Genomic DNA, 26,796 nt, shown 5'->3' on the forward strand with positions numbered 1-26,796 from the left:
GATGTGATAACCATTCTTGAAGGAGATGTCTGTGTACATTCAGGCCTTTAAATTGCTAGTACAAAGTATCAAAATCAATAGCAAATTAGAAAATAAAATTAAAATGAACAGAAGACATGGTATGCAATTAGAAAAACAAACAATCTAATGTATATGGATGAATTCGCAATGCTGGAAATAGGAAATGAATAAGGAATGGACATTAAAGTGTCACAGAACCATTTTACTATGGAATTTTAATTAACATAAATAATTACCACCAGTAGAAAAATAAAAGACTAGAAACTGCATTAGCCAGGAAACACTTGATGATCTTGCTAAGTAGAGAGATATGATAGGCGAGGAAATTGCCAGCTTAGAACTCAGTCTTACTTGCAAAATATTATAGAAAACTAGAGAGGATCAAAATATTATAAACTTATGAACTGGAAAGAAGTCATGAAGGGGAAAACCAAGTTTACCAATAGCTTGATATGAGTCCAGAGTGGGTGAAAGCCTTCTGAAAACACTTATAGACAAAACTGGAAGATCAACAAACAGTAAAAATGGAAAATGTTTGTAAAGATTTTGAAAATTCTCTTTAATGAGCTGCACTATATGATGAATTAGGAATTATGTGTTAAGTTGAGAAATTGATCAGAAAAAGAAAATTAGATAGAAACTGCTTTCCTTCCTTTTTTGACAGTTACCAGAATGGCAGACTAGGTGAATGTCATAAGATATGATATTGAGATTTCAGGGAAACATTTGACAAAATGTATCATTCTAGCCTTATGGACAAGTTGTAGCTATTTCAGTTAAATTAGTTAGCTAAAGTACAGTTAGGTAGATTTGGCAACAGTTAAATAACTGAGTGCAAAGTGTAGGAATTAAATGGTCATTGTCAATTTAGAGGAAGTATTTAGTGAAACCCCACAAGGATTTCACTCTGATTTTTCTGCTGTTAAAATTTTTATCAATGAATGAGATAGAGATAAATGGAATGTCTGGCAAATTTGAAAATGGTATAAAGATAGATGAGAAAACTAATATAATATATGAGAGTTAAGATCCCAGAAGATCTTGACAGTCAAATAATAATCTCAATCTAATGAAATGAACTTTTAATGTCACTATTGTCAAATTCTGCACTTGCATTCAAAATAATGTACTAGACAAAGATTCAAGAGGGCATGGCTAGACTATAATCCATGTGATTAATAAGTGAGGGCTTTAGTGGACTACAAGATTAATGAGTCAGCAGTTCTACATGATAGCCCCTAAAAACAATCAATAAATTGATCTGACAGTCTTAAACTGAATTAGGAAATATTTTCCATAATGAGGGAAATGAAAAGAAAACATTGTTTTCTGCTATGATCTAACTACATATCTGCTATACTGTACTCAACTTATAGTTCTGTATTTTCATATAACATCTCCCACCCCCACCCCCAAAAGCATCCTCTTCAACTCATAAGCTGCCATTAATCAGTCAATAAGCATTTATTAAGATCCTATTGTGTATCAGGAACTGTGCTAAGTTCTGCGGATAAAAAAAAAAGGTAAAAATACTTTTCTTGGCAATTAAGGAGCTCACATTCAAGAAATAACATATAAGTAGCTGTGTACATAACAAATACACAGAATAATGATCAAGAAAGTATTTTTGCAGAAGTGGGATTTGAGCTGTGTGGAAGGAAGGAAGGAGGAAGTGGAAGCTCCCTTGAAACCAGAGGATGAGGGGCAGAATAGTCTGGAGCTGTAAGAAAGCTAGTACAAAGACATAGAATCAGGAGGTCGAGTATCATGCATGAGGAATAGAAAATAGACTGGTGTATATGTATCTTGGAAGGGATATGGGGGGGGGGGGATAAAAAGAACATTAGACAGATAGGGAAAAGGCCAGAATGTAAAAGTTTTTAAATGCCAGAGAAATGGTTAATTATAAATATTGAGTAATGAGGTGACACGGTCACACCAAGGCAGTTAAATCTTGAGACAGTCAGACCAACCCAAAAATTCCTGTCTAGACATGAGGTGATAAAGGATTAGACTAGGGTGCTGACTGAAAGTGGAGAAAAGGAGCAATTCAGAAGAAATGCTTGGAAGGTAGAAACACCAAGATTTAACAACCAGTGGATATATATGAGTTGAATCTAAGTGAGGGATTGAATATGACACCAAGGTTGTCACCTCCAGTGACTTCCTTGAATATGAGACCAGGGGAAAGGACAAGGTTATGGTGAAGCAAAAGATAATGAATTCTTTTTTGGACATAACAAGTTTGACATGCATAATGGACAGCCAATTCAAGTTATCCAAAAAGCAGATGGTTCCATTTATAACCTACAAATGTGTTAACTTTCTTAGACAGGTAGAAATCACAGTTCAAAGTAAAAGCATTTAATAAAATAATGCTGTTTAATTAATTAAATATTAATATTATATTATTAAAAGTAATAGCATTATATCTCCTTAAACCCTGAATATAACCACAGGGACCCCGAACTGAAAGAATGACATGTTACATAAAAATCATATACATACATGGAATGGATGGATGGAATACTACTAGTGCTCAGTGTAAAAGGACAGACATTTAGGAAACATGTAATACCAAAGAATATAAGAAGGGGCAACACACCTCTTTGATGCTGCCTACTCTCAAACTCCTCCCATCAGGGCATCAAACTACTCTCTGTTGAATTTATTCCATGCTAAGCATCAACCATTTAAGCAACAAGCATTTTTTAATCACTGAGCCCACACTAGATTGGTGCTGGGGACATAATGCCAGAAGAGAAAACATGTATGTCCTCTAAAAGCTTATGTTCTATTAGAGGAAATAATACATATAAATTAATGTGTAATATATACATGGTAAATACAAGGTAATTTCATTGAGATCAAGGAAGAACTAAAAGATGAAAAAGTGTCTTAGTTGTGCCTAGTAGGAACTTAACAAATATTTGTCAAATTGAATTAATCTATTAATATTATTTCCCCTTAATATTGTCAAAATTCTGACCAAAAGGATGAACTTTTTGTTTCATGGACTTCCCATTCCCTGTATAATATGGCACAGACAATCTACTGTGCCTGGAACACACCACCTTTCACTTGCTTTTCTGTTTGTATAATGTTTTTGCCAATAAATGATAAGCTCCTTAAGTGAAGAACTTTTTTTTTTAATGTTCCCATCTTGAGCCAAGGAGATTTGTACATGATGTCTGACTATTAAATACTGATAAGTTGTATTATTTTCATTTATTTTTCTAAAATATGATGAGGATAATTTTGGCCAGCTTAATTAACACATAAAGAGTAAGTACTCTCTCCTTACTTCACATTTAATAGTCTGAGCCAGAGAATTCAGCACTTGATTATATCCTTGTGGGTTATGTATATATGCAACCTTCAATGTTTAACTTATTGACTGGCTACTTCCTTGAAATCTTTCTTTACCTCTCTTACCTATATTATTTTTTTCTCTCATCCAGAATCCATATAGCATATATTATCTATGTAATATAATTTAGCAGCTGGTATCTAATTTTTTCCAAATTTGTGAATCTTATTTTTTTCTATAATATTTTAAGTTCCTAGGAATTATAACCATGACTTTCACCTTCTTTTAGTACAATACTGAGCATACAGGATGCATGTAGTAAAACTTAGTGATTAAATAATGACCCATTGTTATTATAAACAACTTTATAATTTTAAAAAGCCTATGGAAATTATTTATGAAGCTAATATTTGTCAGGTATATATTTTTGGAGGAAATATGAAAGAAAAGCAACAAATAGATTTGAAAGGAGAAAACTTTTTTATATTTCTGAGAACTTTGGCTTTCTGTTTCATTTCTTTTTTGTAAGGTACCCAAAGTCATTTTTAACTTGCCTCCAGTACAGCCCAAGGTGAATTTTTATGATTTCATAACTCTGAATCAATTATATCCAACTTGTTCCATTCACCTCAGTTCAACTTTGGTGTTCTTCTGTACAGTTGCCCTTACACATTCCAAATATTTACCAAAAATGTTATACCTTATAATAAATACTTATTGCCAAGATCATCATCTTAAAAAGGTTATTTTAAAATTCCTTTTTACATTTGGATAGACATTCTGAAAAATATATATTTGAAAATTGAAAGGATCATTTTCTATAACCCCTTTTTAAAAAGTTAAAAAAAAGGAACTTTATTTAGTGGTGAAGTAAAGTATGATTATGAGATTGCGTGTTTCCCAAGTTGCCTTAAATTAGATGAAATTTACAGGATTACAGAGCTAACCTATCTCCTTTCCTTCCTTTCTTCTTTTTCTCCTTTCATCTTTACCTTTCTTTTTTCTTTCTTTCTTCTTTCCCTCCCTTCTTCCCTCTTTCTTCTTTTCTCTCTTTATATACTTGGTCTGATTGTGTTTTTGTTGAGCTAGGAAGAAAAGCATGGTAGTGGGATTTGGGGGCAAATAGATAAAGATATTTTAGGGTTTTTCTCATAATTCTAAATTGCTGAGTAGAATGGTTAGACCAATTCATAGCTGTACCAAGCGTGGAATATTGATTCTTTTTTCTTCCTTTTATCATATACACTGAGTTATTACATCTTGTTGATTCCATTGTGTAAAGGTAAAATTAATGGTTGGATGATGATTATATGAAATTATGTGATAGCCAGTATTTATTATATCCTGAGTCAGAAATTTCTTTATAAATATTTACAAATAGAGAGTAAACAATAAAGAAGAGAAATGTGAGGGAGATAGAGAAGTTATATGTCCTATCAACCTAAATGTTTTGTTTCTGGTCTGCTTAATCCAGGCAAAGGTTAATTAGCTCTCAACCAGGAATGTTGGTAGTGAGTAACCACAAGGCCTCCTTGAAGATGTGTAAAGATTAAAATTAGAGAATATGGGGAGACTGAGGCAGGTAGAAATTTGTTTCTCTCTGCAAGGAGTATTATATTTTTAGAGGTTTATTAAAGGTTAAAGATTAAAGAATATACAAGTAAGAAACATGTGCCTAGGCCAGAGGCCTAGACAAAATAACCTCACATCACGCAAGAGATGTGCCTGCTCCAAAACGGAAGTCCAAAAGAGCCACAAAAACCTTTGCCACCAGCTTAAATCCTTCCTCGATCTTGGCCCACCTCAGAATTCCTGTGAGATTACAAAGCATTTTGGGGAAGTGGAGCAAAGGCTTGTGGGGATTGTAGTCCTGTATTCGAGTCTATTTTTTACAGATGGAAGCTAATCTCTCCAGAAGCTAGGAAAGAAGTCAGCCTTTTATTCACCCAACAAAGTAATCCAAGAATCAGAGTCCAAGTAGAAGCCAAGCTCTGAGCCCAGGATCCAAGCCATAGACTCCAGCAAAGCTCCCTCAAAGACTAACCAAGAATATCTCCAGAAGACAATGTTTTCAGACTATCTTCTCAAAGACAATTTGCCCTGAAGGAGGTCTGGGCTTGGTTTTTATGGTCACTTCTTGTCCCCTCCCTCTTCACAGGGGTCTAGCACTGCCTGTAAAATGAACTTCTCACCTTCTGAAGGTTATGTTCTCATCAAAAAGATTCACAGATTCCAGGCTGATTGAATTTCTAAGGGTGTGAATTCTCTAAGTACCTTGCCAGACAAAAGAGAGTTAATCCTGTCTTCACAATCTAGTGATGTACTAAATAGGGATACTTAAGTTATTGTTAACCAAAGTGTTAATAATGCTCAGAATAGACAAAGGGAATAAAGGATTCCCTTTCACAAGTATAAACTCAAAGAGAACAAAGAATTCCCTTTTTATAATTGCCAATGTCTTTTACATCTATCTACTTGTCTCCACCCACCTTTGCATCATCCTATTTCCAATTCTGCATCAGTGTATGGGAATTTCTATAGTCCCTAACATATTATCTGTTCTCATCTTTTGTCATATGCCAGTTCACTGGTTCTGTAATGGAATTACAAGGCTGTTTTTATTTTTTCTATTGTTATTAGTAGGATGTTTAGATAATCTAGTAGAATATAAGCTAAATTATTGAGGACAGATCCAGTTTCATTTCCAACTTTTTATCACCATTGCCTATGTTGTTAGACTAGTCCCTTGGTAATTTAGTTCTAGTATTGAAACCAAATGATATATGCATAAGTAATTTAATAGTTATCAAAAAGGGATTTACTTAGCTATAGTAGAGGAAGGATTTTCAACAAGGGTATGCTATGAAGACACCACAAATTGACTCATTTAAATTCACCATTTTTGTCTCTGAAATGCTCATGATGGCCTGTCAGCCAAAGTGCTGAGAGAGAGAAAGTCTAGAGCTCCCCTGGCTATTTGCACTAGAGCAAAGAGAAAGTAATGTCTGTGATCACATCTTTAGTCCTTTGGCCCAATTAAGTCTTAAGAATAGTTTCAATACATTTTAAAGAAATGTACGCCCAGCATACATCGTAGGGGACTCTGATTGATATTCTTCCTATGGCAGCCTAGCATGGTTCCTGGCACATGGTAGGCCCTTAATGTATGACTTAATAAATGTTTATTGATTAACAAGAATGATTGATTAAAATAAAGCATTTGTGACATCACACTTTGATTCAAAATAAACTCTGCAATGTATTATGGACACAGAAATGAGAAATATTGGCATCATGGGTCATGTAGTAGTTCAACCAATACATCATCTAGACCATATTCCTTTAATTCATATAATCACTTCAATTTGTGAAATATGTAAGTACTTACTACATTATATGCAAGGTACTTTGCTAGGTGCCAGGAATATATAAAAGAAAAACAGCATATCCCTTACCCTTAAGGGCTTATAAGTATAACAAGAATAAGTATAAATACAGATAATTATAATACAAGTTAGAATCTTATAAAGTACATAAATAAAATAAAAAGGCATGAGAGATTTGAAAGTGATAGGATAACTTCTAAGAGGGGGAATCCAATAAAATATTTATAAATTATCTGATACATGCAAATTTCTATAGTAGGCATTGGGAATAGAAAGCCAAAATAAAAGACCCCTTGCCCTCAAGAGGCTTACATTTGACTATGACATATGATATATACACAAATCAATCAGTGAAAAACACATTCAAAGTAATTTTAAAAGCAAGATCATATGAACTGAGCAAGGAAATAAGAGCAAAGGAAGAACAGGCTCAGAGGTACTAGGATCATTCCAGAATTGGAAGACCACACAAAGGCAAGAAGGTGAACCAGGGAAGGACAAGAAGAGGGGATAGTAATCAGCTAACTGTGACCTGGACATGAAGTGTGTGAAGGTTAATAAAAATATAAATATAAATTAGAGCAAAGTTAGTAAGCGCTCTGAATGCCCCTCTAAAGAGACAGTAAAAGTGTTTTTGCTTTGGTTTATTGGACCTTTTTTATTAGGAAGATTGGTTTGGCATCTGTAAGATATTTTTATTGAAAGTGGAGAGACTGAAAGTAGGGAGGCCAATTGGAAAGTAATTATAGTCAAAATGAAAAGTGATGAGATCCTCAAGGAGGATAGTGCTAAGGAAGAGGTAAAAGCAGTAATAGTCATCATGAAGGGTCAATCAATAGACCTTGGCAACTGAATGTAAATGGGATGAAGTCAAAGATGATTTAAATGGTCTCATGTTTGAATGTGTCACATGGAATAAGAGAAGAACCAGTAGACCTTTAATTGGCATTTATTGAGAGGATGGGAAGTTTTTGAGACATGACTAGGTTAAATTTCCCTTCTGGAATGACCTAGGTAGAACTGGAAATTTAGAACATGAACTCAGGAGAATAATTAGTGATCAGAGATGATTATTAAAGCCATGATAATGTATGAAATCCCCAAAACAACCCATATAAAGTCATGAAGGAATCAAGAGTCCTTGAAAAGACCCACACTTAAGGGACAGGAGGAAGAAGAGGATTCAGTGAGGAAGGCTGAGACAGTGGATTGAGAAGCTATCTTAAAGAATATATTGTTGAGACCAACAAGTTGAAAGACTAGATATTTTCTATGATCCCTATGCCCTCTTAAGTCTCTCTGAAACTTATGCACCAATGACAAAGCAACTTTAGCTATTTCCAAGGTCTGGGACATAGAAAAGATTAAAAGAAGATAAAAAATATATACAAACTGACATATACCCTCTAGCTCCCCCAGCATCCCCACTCCCACCTTCCATGCTACCACTAATGAATCTACACTTACCTTCCCAAGGAGCAAACACTCATTCTTGTAACAACACCCACTCCATACCCCAGTCTTACTTCCCCTCTCCAAAGCCATGGAGCTCCTGGCTCTAGACCAGAGGACTTCCAGGGGCAGCCAAAGACAGTGTTCTGATAGACAACATTCCATGCTGCATAAGGTGCCTGTAGGAAAGTGAAGGAAGAAGGAAAGGGGCAAGAGATGTAACTGGACTTAAAATAGAGCTCAAGCCCACACTACACCCATCCCTCCTCCAAGAAACTCAAATACCCAAACTACAAAATTCAGACCTTGAACAGCAGTGCTATTATGTTCTTTTCTCCCAGGACTTGGCCAAATAATTGAGGAACAGAGAAAAAAAACCAGGATACTGGAACAGGACTCTATGGGAGAGTGGGAGGATGTGTAGTACTTTACAGAGACTAAGAGAATGGGCTCTGCATCTACTTCTGTTGACAACATTTCTACATAGTAAACACTATAAATAAAAATGGAAAAGGTAACTCCATTCCAAATAACTATATGAACAGAACCCGGAAAAGAATGCATACAATAGCTAAAATAATATAAATGGAAAGAATGATCACAGACCAAAAAGTTATAAGTGAATGTAACAAAAATATAAGAATCAAGCATAAATAAAATGAAAAGGTATGAGAGAATTCCTCCAACTCCACCCTTCATGGAGAATAGTGTTACCTTTGTGCATATTTGTGCACTTGCACAAGTGTTACCATTGCACTTATTTTCAAATTTTTTTAATATATTGATCAATTATGCTGGATTTTTTTCCTCTTTGAAAAATATTCTTTGTTATATAGGGTTGACTCTCTGGTAGGGGAGAAGAAAACACTGGGGATAACTATATGATTTGAGAACAAAAGACATTTGATAAAAATGTATTAAAAATAGCCAATGGAAAAGTAAATAATTGATTTGACTTATGCTAACAAAAAGTGTCTTGAGAGGTGAGGAAAATACGTTAGAATAGAGGGAGCCTTGTTAAAGAAACCAAGTTATCATGGTAGACAAGAGAGTATTAAGGAGGAATAACTTGTAAATTATTCAGGAAAGTCAAGCTTGATTAGGACTAAGAAAAAGCACAGGATTTGGCAATTAGGAGTTAACTGGCAACCTTGAAGAATGTAATTCCTGTAGACAGTTGAAAGTAGAAGTCTTCTTGTAGGATAATTAAGAAGGAGTCAATGTTGAGTAAATATTCAGTGAGCATAGATTATCTAGAAATTTAGTAGTAAAGTAGGTAAAAAAGAAAAAAGTAGGTAAAAAAAGTCAGCATGATCCGAGAAAAATTATATATTTATACATTATAGAGATAAAATAAAGATATATAAAAGATGTGAATATAAATATATTTAAAAGCATCTGATACCTGCTCTTAAGTAGAAAAGAAGTCACTAGAGAAGTATTCAGCATGAGAGATTTAACTTAATGTTGTAAATCAATTGTATCAAAACTAGATTCTGGAAATCATATGTTGATAAAAATTGCTGACATTTACATGGAGTGTTGTTAAGGTTTATAAAACACTTTACAAATATCTCATTTTATCCCAATTTTACAAATGATGGCCAAGGCCAACAAAGATTAGCACATTAGCCTGGGGTTTTGCAACTAATAAGTGCCTGAGTCTGGATTTGATTTCAAGTGTTTCTGACTCCAAGAACCGCTCTTCCGTATATGGTATCACCCAGCTGCTTCTTTCATATGATCAGAAGACTATTATGTTACTTAGGTATTATAGTACACTAAGTAATAGCCCAAAGATCTGAAAAAAAAAAGATGAATGGGGAAACTGGTACAAGCATAATAGAGGATAAATATCTATTATACTTTTATGTAATTTCAATAAATATCCTCTACCCCTAATGCCCATGCAACAAGTAAGATTAATATGAATCAGTTTCTATCAGAGGAAATAGTTTCTACTACAGTACAAGAGGGAGCTCTAGCTACATATTATTAACATATCCTAAAGGAGTGGATACCTTTGGAACAAGAAGCCTGAAAACACAAAGGAAGAGAATTTTATCTAGCTGCTTTGTATTTTGCTAAGTCTACAGGAGAAATAATTGGAAAACAAACTTTTTAAGCTTTTTTCTTGTGTTTTAGGTAAATGGAATAAAGTACACTCACAGAAAAAAAATTGTTTCTTTTTTCTTTCTTTTTGGGGTCTAGCACTTTGATTTAACTGATTTAGGGAGCTCCTTGCTTAGAACCTAAATCCAATGATGCTGATAAGTAGCTTGCCTATAAGTTGTCTTGGAGAGTTGCTTAGTACCTTTAAAGGTTAAATAACTTGGCTGATATCATATAAATAGTACAAGTCAGAGGATGTTTGTGAAAATGAGTCTCCTGATTGCAAGACTTTTCTTCTCTCTGCTATGTCATGTTATCTTTCAGTATTTCAGTCTACATGTCAGGTCTGACACTTATTAGTTGTGTGACTAAGTCACTTAACTTCTCTTCTGTTTCTTCATCTGTAAAATAATTGTGTCAGACTAGATGACCAGTGAGATGACTTCTAAATCAGTATCAGGGATACCATAATCTCTGAGTGCCACCAGCAGGTCACAAGTGTCAGCAAGTTACCAGTGGGTTACCAGGAAGACATAGTTGAATTATTAGTAGAACTGAAATTAGGAAAAGGATAAAAGAATAAGTAAAAAGGTAGTATGATAAAGTGGGGGGAAAAAGAAAAGAGAAAAATATTTTAAAAGGAAAGAACATAAATATGATAACAGATTAAATACATAGATAATGCATATGATAATATATGTACAACTTCTATCATATACCTACCTTGTTGGGGAGTGGGGAGAGATGACAGGAAAGGGAATAAAAAGAAGAATATTTAGATTTTTGACATAGCTAATATGAAAATGTGTTTCTCTTGGGTGAGCATATTTATTATAATTTATTACATATTTATATCAAAAAATACAAGAACAAAATTATATTATAAATTATCAATGTGAACAGTACTAATTTAGTGTAGATTTACAATAAGAGAAAAAAGCAAAAATTTTTATGACTCTGATAGAGATTTTTTTAGGCTAGAGTAAGTTTTTTTCTTCGTTATAAGTTGGACAAGGGTTGTTTCTTTTTGTATGGTTTTCAGTAGCTGTGAAGAGAAGGGAGGGAGGTATGGAAGGAGCAAGAGCAGTGAGTACTCACTCCTGCCTAATTTGATTTGTTTACCTCTCTCTGGATTTATTTCCAAAATGGTTCTCAAACATTTATGCTATGCATTAATTTGAGAAAGTTCTTCATAGAACAAACTAAATTCTTTCTATTACTTATGTTCTTCTCTTTTAGAATCAAGTGAACATGAAGACAAGAGTATAGGTGTCTCAAGTGAGATGCCCTCCCAGCCTTATCCTGCACCAGTGTACAGTCAGCCTGAGGAACCAAAGGAAGATATGGATGTAGTGAAGCCAACTAAACCTGAAGAGAATGATGAACTGGGCCCTTTGCCTGATAATTGGGAGATGGCCTATACAGAAAAGGGGGAAGTCTACTTTATTGAGTAAGTCTTGTATATTTGTTTTCAACTTTGCCTTCAAAGGAGCATGACAATAGATGATGGTGACCAACTAGACTTTTGTGGGAAGAAAACACTTTAATTGCATTAATTTTCTGGTTTTCGTGCAAAAAAGTTATACAATAGGGCTCTAATTTAGTGGAGGAGACTTAAAGAAGGCAAGAAAGTCAATGGGCAATGTAGATGATTTCATTAAGCATCATGTTACAACGTTTTTTCTAAAAGGGTAATCAGCTCTATAAGCTCGTTAAATTTAAGAGGGGGAGATAAATATCATAGAAAATGTGCTACAATATCCTAGCATATTGAAGATGAAAAAATAGCAGTTTTGAATTAGAAAATTTGAATTCATAATCCTTTTTAGCCACTTCCTAGTTATGTGACATCATTTAATTTCCCTACGCATCAAATTCTTCACCTTTAACATGAGGATAATGTTTTCACTACATAATTTAAAATTTGTTGCTAGTAAATAATTTTATAAACTTTAAAGTGTTATCAAAATATTAGCTAAATTCCATGTGATCTCTTTGTGGTGATCCATTTTCTTTGGATATATTGGAATTATATTTTTTCTCAGGTTTTTAAAAAATGGAAATTAAATTAAAAAAGGAAAAAGTGAGCATGAGCCTGTACCAACCCAAACATAATTTGCTTTCTTGTCTCTAGATGTGTCATTTCTAAAATGTTTCTCATCATTTATCAAATGCATATATGAGAAACACCACTTCCTAGGAAAACCAAGATTACTAGAAATATCTACTTAGCATCTTTGTCTCAAAAATGCAGATAATCACTTTTTATGTATTTTATGCTAGATATACCTTTTGTGTATGGGTTGGAGTAAATGGCCATTAAGGTGCCTTTTCAAATTTCAAATTCTATGATTCTGATAAGGTCTTGTGTTTAATACAGATGGATGCAAAATGATTACTAGTCCAAAGGAAAAAAATCTTAATTACATTATCTGATGAGTATCTGAGGTAGAATCTGAACTCATGAAGATATGTTTTCCTAACTCTGATCCATCACTCTATGAACTGTGCTACCTACCCACTATACCTTAAATAAGTGACATCAGACAAACTTCTTAACTAATTCTCTGTCAAATGAAGATAATAGTATCTGTCTGCAAAACAGACGTTTTGAAGAATAAATGAGGTCATGTATATAAAATATTTTGCAAGTGTAAAGAACTATAGAAATCTAAGTAGTTATTGTCATTATTTGCACTAGATTTAAGATTTCACTGTAATAGGAAACAGTGAGAAAAACACCTTGTATTTATGCAGATTTATCACCCACTGCAACTTGTAGTCTTAGAAAGTTGCTTAGAAAACTGAAGAGTTAAGCAGCCTACCCATACTAATTCAACTTCTAGTTATCAGAAGACAGACTTGAGCTCATGTCTTTTGTCTAGCATCTCTCTTTAACACTCTTTCATGGTGTTTATGAGTATTTCCCTAAAATTTCTTCCAGGTAATGGTTATCCTACACATTCTCTTCATTTTTATCCTACAAATTTCTGAAATATCCATGAGTTTAAAGATCAATTTTTTCACCCTTTACTCAGATGTCAAAATTCCTAGTTTCATTAAGTTAAAAAAAATTTTACCAAGTAACTAAAGACAAATTTGGATTTCTAAATAGGTTTCTTATAAGTAGTAGATAAAAAGAAGGCATTTGTGAGTATGTTAGAAAGAAGAAAAATATAAATATCATAAGGGAACACAAAATATTATATACTCTGTGCTATACTGTACTATTCACTGCACAAAGTATTTAACCTCTGTCTTCCTTGTTGCTTTTTTTCCTATCTGTAAAATGAAGATAATAGCACATACCTCAGCACAATTGTGGTGAGGATAAAATGTGATAGTCTATAAAAATTATTTGCAAAATTTAAAATGCCATATAAATACTAATTATTATTATAACTTTCATTATTATCATCCTCATTAGGGCCTTACACTATAGCACTGTGCCTGGCCTGTAGGAGATGCTTAATAAACTCTTGTTATTTGATTTGCCATCAAGAAGATTTTATTTTCATTTTAGAGAAACCACATACTCTTACATTATTTTCAACCAGTTTCTATCCACACAATGGACATGCATCTACTTATTAGTTACCTAGAAAAGATAAATGACTGACTCTTCTTTAAACTATTTCAAAACTATGGTACATGTAATAAATTCCCTGAAGCCTTTGGAGTCTAACATAGGATCCGTGGATCAAATGTAGCCCATTTAATTTACCTAAACATAGTTAAACAAGCAGTACAATTGAACCTGACCACCTGCCAGTCCAGTTTTCTAACTAACTACAGCTGGCTGCCATTCCTGGATCAATTACTAATTATAATTAGAGTTGAATATAATTAACTACATAATTAAATTAATGTGGCCAACACATATATATGTACTTCTGTTCTTGTGGCCCATTACTGAATTATTTAACATCTTAATGGGACAACAATAAGCATCAAATTAGAACATTGTAGGATAGTTGTCATAGAATCAAAGAAATTTAGAGCTGGGAATTAATTTAGATATCATCTAATCCACCTCCTTAATTTGACTAATGAAGGAATTGAGGTCCAAAGAAATCATTTGTCAAAACCAGAAGAGAAAGTCAATGGTAGTCAGCTATTCTTAAATTGTAACAAAGCAGTGTAAGATCAAAGCAAAAAGCAAATGACAAATAAATAGACCAAACTTAAAAGCTATTTTACCAGTGAAAAATGTGTCTGTTTTATAATATACCTTATTAAAGGCAGTCCGTTATTCTCAGTTCCATCACCAGATTCTCTGAGAGATTTATTATGGCTACTAGGCCCACATTTTCCCATCAGTAATTCAGGAAACATGGTACCATGAGAAAAGCACTCTCTCTAGCTTAAGAGATCCTGCTTTCACATTCTCTTTTTGCTATTTACTGGTCACCTGTGTGGCCTTCAGCAAGTTATTGAACTTTCTTGGACCTCAGTTTCCTCATCCATTAAATAAGGAAGATAGTCTTAATGGCCTTTGAAATCTCTGATCTGGGATTGAAAGATGCAGCCTTTTGGATAGTGATAAGATGGCTGACTGATTGAATCCCAATGAAAAAAACAAACAGCAGTGTTCACGTTAGATGAAAAAAAAGCTATTTGGTAGGGACCAAAAGCACATTAACTTTGAGGGAAATTACTATTTTAGTATTAAAAAAAACATATAAAAAAAAAACTTCTCTGAATCAATTCTTCAAAGAAACCCTAAAAATGCAAGGTGCAAGCATCATTGAAAACAACATGAAATTAAATTGGGCAACTAGGTGACAAGGTGGATAGAGTACCATGCCTGGAGTCAGGAACAGTCATTTATTAGCTATGTTACTGGGAGCAAGTTGATTACCTTTATTTGCCTCAATTTCATTATTTGTAAAATGAGCTAGAAAAGGAAATGGCAAATTACTCCAATATCTTTTCCAGGAAAATTTTAAAAAGTCATCATGAAAAGTTGGAAATGACTGAACAAGAACAAATTACCTCTCCAGGGCCCAATTGATCTTAGATTTACCTAAGATTATGTTGGCCACTAGAGAGAAATATATGTATAACCATTGGACCAGCACCTACAGTTTCCTGGTTGATATGAATTGAGGGTGATCTTGGAAAGTTGTTCACAAATCACCTGTTGGACCACCAATATTTTCCTCTTTTAAATTCAACATATTATATTTCTTTGGATCTACAGCTTTCAGGGCTGCTAAGCTGCCATCTTGTCTCTACCCCTTCTTTGGATCTACAAAGAGAGAAGTAACAGAAGCCTAGTTTCCCATGCAAATATTACAGTCTCACTAGATCCCAGAAAGAAAAAAAAATTTTTCACACAAAACAACAAAATGCTCATGATAGGTTTCTCCTTTATTTGAACCGTAAGGTTATAAGCCAAGTTATAAGTCCCACTAAATACCTCTATACAGGTCCTGAGTCTATATAAACTTTAAAACTACTCTAGAGGTTTGAACATCAGTTAGAAAAGAAATAACCTTATGGTTGCTAGAGGGACATCCCCTCCTATTTCCAATGATCCCCATTTTCTCCCAGGGAGTCATTTAGAGGCCTCTAAATTTATAGAATTATCTGGAAAGAGGATTAACCTTAGCTATGGAATGCATACAGAAAGTTGCAGGAAAGGCACCCCCATCCCTTTCAGATGTGCCTCATGTGAAGGATAACAGGGGAGAGGCAGGTTTGCTGTGGGGTGCATTTGCACACTCTCCTCCTTCTCACCTGGCTGCACTATTTTGGGAATTCTCTGCCTGATTTCTCTACCATACTCCAGGAAATTCATTAATGGAATAACCTCATCCTCCTATAAGATGTCATCAGCCTTGGCTTCACTCAGACTCCTCTTTGTTTCTCATCTAGTTGCAAGATTTTGGGTCTTCTCTGACTTCTCCATCAGGCCCCAATTGCATCATCCTGAATATTCAACACACCCTCCATTTCCAGCAGCATTTTGTTCTGGCACATAAAAGATTCTTAAAGTTTGTTGATTGAGTGATAGCATTTGCAGTTTCTGTCTCAGATATATTTGCTATTGGTTGAATTCTATAGATTGACTAATCAACTGCATATTGGGGTCTAGACAGTGGACAATTTCATTTTTTTCTTGTATGGAAAATTAAGCAAAACACTCATAAGGTAATACAAATATCATATATTCTAGTGCTTGATGTTACCAATTCAGTATCATCCTAAACCAGAAACATATGTTGAATCCATTTTGGATTTTGACTTTGTGCTCAAACTCTTTCATGATCTTTGTTTAGCAAATGTCATTTTGTTTTGTTTCTTCTTCAATATTAGTAATCAAAGGATCCTTAAACAATTTTATTTGTTATTCTGTCTCTTAAACCATAATATAGAATGAGACATCATTTAGTAAAAGTTCAAGGGAGGAATTGGGGATTAAAGAATCAAAAAAATGGACTGGAATGACTGTTGTGTGGTATGAGTTGGGGAGTGATTTAGGAATAGGAAGTAAGTTACATGCATTTTAATGAAATTGTTTAGATAAGGAGGTCAGTGAACAAAATGAATAATATTCACTCACACCTATAACCAGTGTTGATTTCTCTATCTCCCCTCTTCCCTACTCTAACTCAAAATGTCACCTTTTTCTGTGTGAAACTTTTCTAAAAGATGATATTCACAATTTTATTTTTATTTAACTCGCATTCTTCTTATTAGAAGGAATGAATGCTAAATAGTCTATATTCAGGGTATTCCAAAAGTTTGGGTGCAGTTTGGAATGTAAACTCCTTAAGGGCAGAAACTGCCTTTCTGCTTGCGTCTGTGCTGACACATAGCAAACACTTATTAAATGCTTGTTGATTTGTGAATTTAAGCTATGAAAACTTCAATGGCTTAAAATTTCACTAATTTTTAGAACAGCCTATATTTTAACAAATATGAGATTATAAACATGCTTTGCACATTTTTCCACAAGGAAATCTCTTTATAGTCATCCTGTTATTCCCATACATAAAATATTCATAAAAATATAGTTGTGCATGTACTCACTAGTAATATTTATGATAATAGCTCAAATTTATATAAAACTTTAAAGTTTATTTACAGAGCGATTTACCAACATTATTTCATTTGATCCTGACAACTCAATGATGTTCCCCTTCACAAATGATAGTGAAATAGATGCCAATATTATTTCTACACCATATAATAGAAGAGAGTAGAACCTGGAGTCAGAAAGATTCAAGTTCAAATCCTGCCTCAGACACTTAATAGCTTTGTGAACATCAGTAAGATATTTGTTCTTTTCCCCTTAGTTTCTTCAACTATAAAATGGGGGAAATAACAGTACCTACCTTATAGGGTAATTGTGAGACTCAAATGAGACAATATTTGCAAAATGGTTAGCATTTTACATTGCCTGTCACATAGTAGGTACTATATAAATGTTTATTCCCCTCCCTCTTCTCCTATTTTACAGATCAGAAAAGTGAGACTATAAGTAGTTAATTTGTTCAGGGTCACATAACTCAATAAAATCATGAGAAGAAATTTGAACCCTTCTTCCTGAGATTTTTTGCCACTCCACTAAGATTCTCCATATATAACCAATTGTAATGTTCACATTTTTAGAAGCAAGTCATTTAAAATAAAATCAAGCTAATTTTCCAAATCAGGCAAGCATATACTTATTAAGTACCGCATTCAGAATTGTTTCCTGTGATTATGACGAGTAAAGATTTATTTTATAATATACATAGGATGCTTAGTGGAATAATGTTGATATGTAAGGAAATAAAATTAAATAGCTACATAAAATTCTTCAAATAATTGACTTACTAAATGCACACATGAAAGTACCTTTCTATATTATCATTTAAAATTATAGTTTATAAATAGTTTAATAAATAAATTAGTTAATTTAAATTAAAATAAAATTATAAATAGTTTCAAAATTACTTTCCTTTTAAATGAAAGATAAAAAAAACATATTACTTGTGGTATATAGCATAGTTTAAATCAGATAACCAAAATGTCACTCTTTCAAGGATGAGATTCTTTATACTGAGTCTCCAAAGGAAAGCATCATAGAGTTCACTTGGACTGACGTGCTCTGGGGAATTCTGTTAAATTACTTCTTTGTTTAGAGGTGAGTTTAGTTAGTGACATGAAAGAGACTGCAACTACAGCCTTCGTGGAGAACAAAATGACAATAAGGACCTATTTGTTTACCACCATCCCCCTGACTGGCAGGGAACATGTTACCACCTTAAATAATAGATAAAAAGCAAACTTTTGAAGCTAAAAATTACATGGGCAAAAAAAATATGTCACAGCTGTAGAATAGTTTGTAAAATCTTTGTCAAGGTGAATTTTCTTTTGGATTATATGGAGCCTATATAATTATAGTCTAGGTTCCTTTTTATTTTTATTAATTCCTTATTCTCCTAATCTAAGAAATCAAGATTCCCAATTAATTAAAAGTGTTCCATTAACAAAACAGAAGGCACACCTTCAGTACCTGTGAGATTTTTGCCTATATGATGCAAAATTATTTGCTCAGTTGTGTCAAAAGATACACAAATCCCCTTTTTCAATATGCATAGACTATAAACAATGGGTAAATTGTTTCTCTTTAGTTTTTAATCCTTAGCCTTTTCACTGCTCTTTTAAACATACTGTTTTACCATTACAATAAACAAGGTAAAAGGAAATCCATGTCTATTTAAAACATGCTATGCATTCTGTAGTGCTTTTCCTCTTGTTTTTCTTTTGGGTGTCATAGTAGATATGATGCTGAACTAGAAAAGGAAGACCATAGTTCAAATCCTGCCTCAGATATGAGCTGTTACCTTGACAACACTGAATCTCTTTCAGCCTTGGTTTCCTAATGTGTATGTATGTATGTATATGTATATATATATATATTTTTTAAAAGATAATGATAGCACCTACTTTCCAGTGTTGCTATAAGGATTAAAAAAAAAAACAGCACAAGAGCTTTGTAAATCTTAAAACCTCATACAAATGCCATTTTTCCCTCCCAGCAGCTGACTTTTGTTGTTTTCTATCACTTTGATCATCACCTTTTCCTATCTTGCTGTTGTCATTTGGTCTGTTGTCTCTGTCTCCCTCCAGGAAGGGTCCTTCACATCTGTCCTCCATTTTTCATCAACTTCTCCCTCACTTGTTCCCTTCTCTACCCTTACCCCTGACAGATGCATGCCATCTTTGCCTGGGCAATATTCATTTTCCATGGATTTTACTTTGTTTTTCAAATGTGTATGGCTGTGTTGAGCAGCTAGGAGGCACAGTGGAGACAGTGCCAGACCTGGTGATAGGAAGACTCATCTTTTCTGAATTCAGATCTGATCTCCCACCCTTACTTACTAACTGTGTAATCTGGACAAGTCACTTTCTCTTGTTTGTCTGAATTTCCTCCTATATAAAATGAGTTGGAGAAGGAAAAGGCAAACCACTCCTGTATCTTTGCCCAGAAAACCCCAAATGGGATCACAGAAAATCCGATACAACTGAAAAAGGGGCTGAACAACAACATGCTTATATTTCTTATTCAATGAAGTAATATTCATGTTTATATGGAATGTGTTTGAAGAGCTTTCAAGACTGTATTTTGTTCTACCACATCAAATAAATATTTAAAATCAATTAAAAAACATATTAGTACCTTTTTTTGTCTACTACACTTGAAACTTGTGTATTGTCATAAAAATAGGAACTATTGCAAAAAAAATTTTCATTTACGTGTTTTCATCAAAGATACCTGTCTTGCTTGTCTGACTCATTCTCATAAGAATATTAAAGAGATAACAAATAGGATATTTGGATCAATACTTGCTGAGGTCTTCTCAGTTGCTAGTAGTACGATACAGTGGGTAGAACACCACGCTTGGAGTCAGGGAGATACAAGTTTAAATCCTGCCTTTGACATTTAGCTGTTTATCCTTGGGCAAGTCATTTAACCTTTTTGATCCTTGGATTTTTCATCTGTAAAATGAAAATAGTAACCATGTGCACCCCACAGGACCATTGTTGCGATCAAATAATTTAACATATATGAAGTACTTTGAAAACCTTAAAGCATGAATGTTATTGCTATTTTTTCTATATTGTTTTTGACTTTTTTATTCTTTGTGAGCTGAGTTGGGATATCCTGAAAACGGATTTCTGAAAGCCTTTTAAAACCATGTCACTTCCAGCATGGGCTTTTTCCTGCCTGCTCCTGGGCTTGGCACAGTCTCCCTTCTGGACTTCTACAAAGGCTCCCACTGCTACTTCCCCTGAGGTGACAGAGTTTAAGTGTGGAGGCTCTGTGGCTGCTGTTTAGGAAAACAGATTATCATAAAAACCTTAGTAAACCCAGACCATGATGGACCTGCTTTTCTCCTTCTGGGTTTGTGTGTGGGCATTCCCAGAATCATTTAACTTAGCTGCATCCTATGGCCGGTGGACTACAGGCTCCTTTTCTCCTTGGCTCATTTTCATTGTTTGGTGAACCAGTAAGCGCTCATTTGGTAGCTGGAAAGGGACTTGAGAGATCATTTAAAGTCACACCTTTAGTTTAAAGATGAGGAAAACAGATATACAAAAGGACTTGTTGAAGATCTCCACAGAGTTTAGCCATACAAGGATACTCTCTGAAGAATCTGGGTATCTTAATTGCTCATGGGTAGATTGAATCAATATAATAAAAATGACAATTGTACCTAAATTAATTTACCTATTTAGGAGCATACCAATCAACTACCCAAAAATGATAATAATAAATGCCCCCAAATAATATTTAAATAATAATAAATAAAATAAATAATTTTAATAAGTCAATGAATAAAGTGGAAAATAATTAATTGATAAAAATAATAAATAAAAAATAGAATTTATGTGGAAGAACTTTGGTATCAATTGGGAAATATGATAAACACCAGCCCAGGACCTCAAAAGAAACATGAGATGGGCAGATTTAGAGACATCTCTATCCCAAATATTCATGCTATTTGTGCCTCTCCTGTGGTAGAGCCTTTTGAGCTAGTCCCAATTGGGCAAAATGTACACGGAGCCCAACATGGGGATATTACTTTGATCCTTTTTGAGTTCAAAGAACAACAGCCGACCCAGTGACAGGGCCTGGCATTGCTTCTGGGTCTGATGCCATGAAGGATGCCCCTCACTTTGTACTCCCTTTTAATGTGGTCTAGAGTTGGCTTGTTTCTCCCTTATCGAGAAAAGTATCAGTTTCCATTTGAGGAGTAAAGGAGTCAGTGATGTATGTTGTGCCCCCCTCTGAGGACTGTTTTAGGAATCAATCAATCAAGTATCATTTATTGAAGGGTTGACCAAGGGCTAGGCATTGCACTGAGTGCTGGAGTCCACAGAAGGGCAATAGAGAGTCCCTGCCCTCGAGGAGCTCAGGACTCTGTACAAACAAGATAGTTACAGGATCAATTAGATATTATCAGTAAAGGAAAGGCATTGGCATTAAAGTGGATAGCTAAAGGACTCAGAGCAGAAGGGTCCTTAGCTAACGTGGGAAGGCAGTCAGGGAAGTCAAACAGGTAGAGATGAGAATGGAGAGAATTCCTGGCATAAGAGACAACCAAGAAAAATGCTCAGAGATGGGAGAAAGATGCTGAATAGGAGGAAGAACAAGGCAGTCAGTGTCACTGAATGGTGGGAGGAGGGGTGTGGGAAAGAGGACAGGAGAAGGGAGAAAGATGAAGGAGGGAAATGAAGAATTAAGACTAGAAAAACTAGAAAAGGACAATTTAAAAGGGATTTAAAAGATGAACAAAGGTTTTTGTATTTTATTCTGGGAGGCAAAAATAGGGAGCCACTGGAGGTTTTGGGGTTTGTTTGCTTGCTTGCTTGTTTTAATAGGGAAGTGAGATGGTCCAATGAGATAATGTTCATACTTTTTTTAACCCTACTTTCTGTTTCAGTAACCAACTCTTAAGACAGAAGGGCAAGGTCTAGGCAAATGGAGGGAAGTGATTTGCTCAGGGTCACACCATTAAGAAATATCTACGGGCCAAGGACTCAAGACTTGGCTCTCTATCTATCCATTGTTCTATCTTGTTGCCTTGGGTCCCTGCTTAAATGTCAGACATTAGAAGTAGCAGTGATGAAAGCCATATTATACAGGGGCTAATGGGTTGGCCTTGGAGTTGGGAAAACTGATGCTTGAGCCTTACCTCTGACTCATATTAGCAGTGTGACTGTGGGCAAATCACTTAATTTTTCAGTCTAATAGTCAATTCTCTATAAGAAAAAAAAATGACCAAAAAATTATATATACATCTGCAGATGAAGTTTACATATCAGGAATCTTCATACTGATGAATTTTAAACCATACACATATTTACATGCATATGCAAACACACCCACATACTAGTAACAGGAGTAGTAAATACATCTAGAAAATATTTGAGTAAACAAACTAAAATTTTTATTTAAAAAACCTTCATTACTGCCTGTGAATTGATTATATATAATTGAGTTCATAATTTATCTCTATCTTTGGGTAGATATATAAATGGAAAGAGCTTTTAAAAGGTATTGTTTGGAAGTTATTACCTCAATTAGCTAAGAATATGTATTCTTGTATGTGTAAAATGAGTGCCTCAGAGTTTTAATTCCATTACCTTAAGATCTAATCAATATCTACCATTTTTAAGATCATTAAAATAAAGGCAGGAAAAAAGTTAATCTTACTACCGGTCTCTAAGCTCCCAGAAGGAAAAACTATGAAAGAAACCTATTAAAAGTACAAACCTTGGGAAAAAAATAGATCAATTGATGCTGTCATAGATTCTGAAAGAATTTGTGTGTCCCCATGTGCAAATGTTAATATTTTATGTAATATAATGCTGTGGATTCCAATCTTATTTTAGTCTGCTTTTAAAGAGTTTTTAGATTGCTCAAAATTTAATTTACCTTTAGTATCAGAGAACTGAATGTTCAAAACTGGTATTTTCAGGCATTTTTCATGTAATTTATGAATTGTTCCTCTTCATAGGTTTATTCTTATTTTCTGAGAGAAACCAAAGAGCAGAAGGCCATATATAGCTAATATACATACATACATATCTATATCTATTCTCCTTCTGAGTTTATCTGTACACATTCTCAGAATGATATGACTTACCTGGGATCTCAGATTTCTTCCTGTTCCTCTCTTTCTCTCTGTGTTCTTGTGTTTCTCTCCATCTCTCGCTCTTTCTGTCTCTTTTTACATATACATATATGTGCATATATATGCATATATATGCAAAAATATACACATATACACACATATATAGATTGTTTAATTAGTGCTTAGCAGAATTCATTTTACATCTTAGTATATTATAATAGATGCTTGTATCATTTCTCTTGTTCATGATTTCAAGCATTTTCATATTTTATAGAGTTGACAGTATGAATTTCTTCTCTTGGAAGTTATTCATATCCTTTGACCATGTATACACTGGGGACCCATTGCTCTTCATACTGAATCATATTCTCTTTTCTGAAACTCTCAAATCTAATTTTCATTTTAAAAAACCATTGTAGTTTTATTAGGATATCATTGGTATGAATTATCTTCCCAAATTCTTGGAAAGTATTCTTCTATTTCCCACCTGGAATAAGAAAACAGCTACTCTGTATATTCAGCCTGTAGAAATTGTGTTTGTATTGCTGCTTCAGGAGCTGAAATTGGAATACAAGATTATAACCTTAGCATCTTATTTTCCTGTCACTTATAAACATCCCACGCAACTTGGTTAGTTGTGGAAAATTTATGTCATGCTTCTGGGGCTACATTTAAGCAGGAGAAATGGAAGGAAACTGTCCCTTCCCAAAAGGAGGGAGAAAAATGTGCTCTAACTGATCTGATCACATTTTATACATTGTTTCCTACCTACATTTTAATATAGTCCTTCTTAAAACTGCATTATTGTATTTCTAAAAGGTGCTGGTGGCGGTTTTAAAAGACGATAAAGACAAACTAATTCTACTGTATCCCAACCACATTATAAATATCTCTTTTGTAATGCATCTTGCAGGAACATGCAAATTACAAGGGTGGTGAGAGCCACAATTGAGAAATGCTGTTCTATGTCTCCAAGAATTGCTGAAGACAATTACTATAGGTAGCAACTGCTCCCCATTTCAGAAGATCATCTGAAGAAGCTGGGTGCTGAGACTTCATCTGTCAAACAGTACTAAGCTGACAGATTGCTAATTATAGTTCAACCTAAAAAGCCACTAAAATTAAATGTCTCATACAAATTTGCAAAAGCTGGAAATTCACAGTTCAATAGTAGTGCCCAATATTTTAGCACAATGAGGATGTGCAGACCAAAATGTGGTGGCTCAGTAATAGCCTATTACTACTGAGCTGTGGATGCAGTGACATTCATCGGAGATACTAAGAAGTACTCTCCAGTATAGTGAGGGGAAGGATCAGGGGAAAAGCTAATTTCGGTGAAAAGGAAGGGGGAAACTACCCTACTCCTATTTAGGTGCTTCTAGCCTAAAAGAACCTCAATTCTACATTTTTATGGATAGTTGTTGTTTTTTGAACTGTCTTTGTGCCCACAATGATATAGTAGATGAAAAAACAAAGCCACCTATTCCTAGTTATGTCAGAAGAGGCAATGCAGTGGGGATTGGCTAGTGTTTTAAACATGTGTGTCATCTTTTTGTTTTGTTTTGTTTTACTTTGTTTTAAGTATAAAAAGCTGTTGTAGGCCACAAGCTAGATGGTGGAGGCAAGTCAGATTGGAATGCAAGTGTCTGTCTTTTTGAAATTAGATTGATAAATACTAGCTGATTACAATAGACTGTAAGATCCCGCAGGGCAGCGACTATTTTGTTTGTGTCTTTTGCCTTTGTTTTCTTAGAGTTAGTACAGTGCCCAGGACATAATAGGCAATAAATGTTTTATGGATTGATGGATGGATGGACTTTAGATAGTGAATGTCTGGCAAAATGCTTCACACACACACACACACACACACACACACACACACACACACACACCACAGAAATACACACATACATTTAATTAATAAATATTTTTGACCTTTTGGCGAGGGGAAACATTCCAAGTCATGTTCTTATGTATCATTATTTAGATTGAGTCGATCTTCATTAGAACAATTCCAAAAGGTTGTGATAAACCCAATTGATTTCTGATCTCTTTAAGAGGATGGCAAAAGTCCAAAATGTAACTTCTGCCACACCATTTAGAAGGTAAGAAATAAAGAAGGCTTCGCCAGGGGCAATTTGAGCTTTCCCTTCTTTTTTACTCAGAAAACCCCATTAAGATATCCTGTGGGCATTTAATAAATACTTACTGACTCGATTTGACTAGTGGGGGCAGAAAGTAGAATTCCTAACCTGCTTCATCCTATAAATGATGAAACTGAACCTCAGGAAAGAGAAAGGATTTACCCACGGTCACATGACTAATAAGTGATAATTAGTGAGACTGCAAAAGTCACGCAGAGTTTACTTCGGATTCTTCCTTTGGCTCTGGAATCAGCCTAAGCAAAGGTAGATTTGATATCCCCTATGACGGTGTGATTTGAAGGTAATAGAAAGCCCCCATAAATCTTCCCCACTGGCTCACCATGCTACTACCCACCCATCTCAAGTGGGGACAAAAGATTTAGAGAATTACTGAGTCTTAAAGGTACAAAAGATCACAGAGGTCGTCTGGTCTAGTCTGTACTTGAACAGCAAGCTCTTCTGCAACATCTCTGGCAAGTGGCTTTCCAAACTCTGCTAATCCCATAAAGGAGGATTTCCTATCTCTTTTTAAAGTAAAAAATAAGTCCTTAGACATCATCTAATCCAACATCTTCAAAGGGATGTAGTAGCATGCCCCAGGTCACATTTAAGTTCCAAGGTCAGGATTCAAATCCAAACTGTTTGACTCTCACTGGCATGCATGGCCTCAGTTTTGAATAGCAGTTATGGTACTAGAGGGAAATGTTCCAATGGGAAGGAATATGGCGTCCAGTCCTGAGTGGAGACAAATTTGTTTCACAATTTTTGCAGGAAGATTGAGATCTTTCTGCTGTGCAAACTGCCATCAGGTTTTAGGTCTTTCCCCTGCCAGCTAGATTTAAGAATTGACAAACTATGATATAAAAACCATTCTAAGCTCAAAGGCCAATAAAAAACCAAAAAACAAAAAACCAGGTAGCAGTTGGAATTTGACCTTCAGGCTATAGTTTGCTTCCTTTAGCTAGACTATGGAGCCACAACTTCTTCCTCATAAGTTGGTAATGGGTTTTTTTTTAAGTGTATGTTGGATATTGAGAAAGCCTGAAAGAGTGAACAAGTAAGAATCCACAGTGGACCTGTGGGAGGTTCTAGAGTGGGCAGCTCATAGGATCATTCATCTAAAACTGGTTGAAACCTTGGACAATAGCTAGTACAACCCCTTTATTTTATAGATAAGGAAACTGAGACCCTGGGGAAAATATAAGACTTACTCAGGGTGGCAGGTTGCAAAC

General features: G+C 34.6%; 1 protein-coding gene across 21 annotated transcripts in view; it reads left to right on the forward strand.

Moving 5' to 3' along the window:
- MAGI2 (membrane associated guanylate kinase, WW and PDZ domain containing 2) overlaps positions 1 to 26,796 on the forward strand; it is a 1,718,964-nt gene that overhangs the window by 1,124,960 nt on the left and 567,208 nt on the right. For all 21 annotated transcript variants that reach the window (XM_007504040.3, XM_007504032.3, XM_056800855.1 and 18 more), the window contains one exon: positions 11,521 to 11,731. In XM_007504040.3, the coding sequence (XP_007504102.1) occupies positions 11,521 to 11,731 (211 nt within the window). The remainder of the gene's footprint in view (positions 1 to 11,520; positions 11,732 to 26,796) is intronic.

The sequence above is a fragment of the Monodelphis domestica genome, chromosome 5, assembly GCF_027887165.1.
Source record: "Monodelphis domestica isolate mMonDom1 chromosome 5, mMonDom1.pri, whole genome shotgun sequence".
NCBI lineage: Eukaryota > Metazoa > Chordata > Mammalia > Didelphimorphia > Didelphidae > Monodelphis > Monodelphis domestica.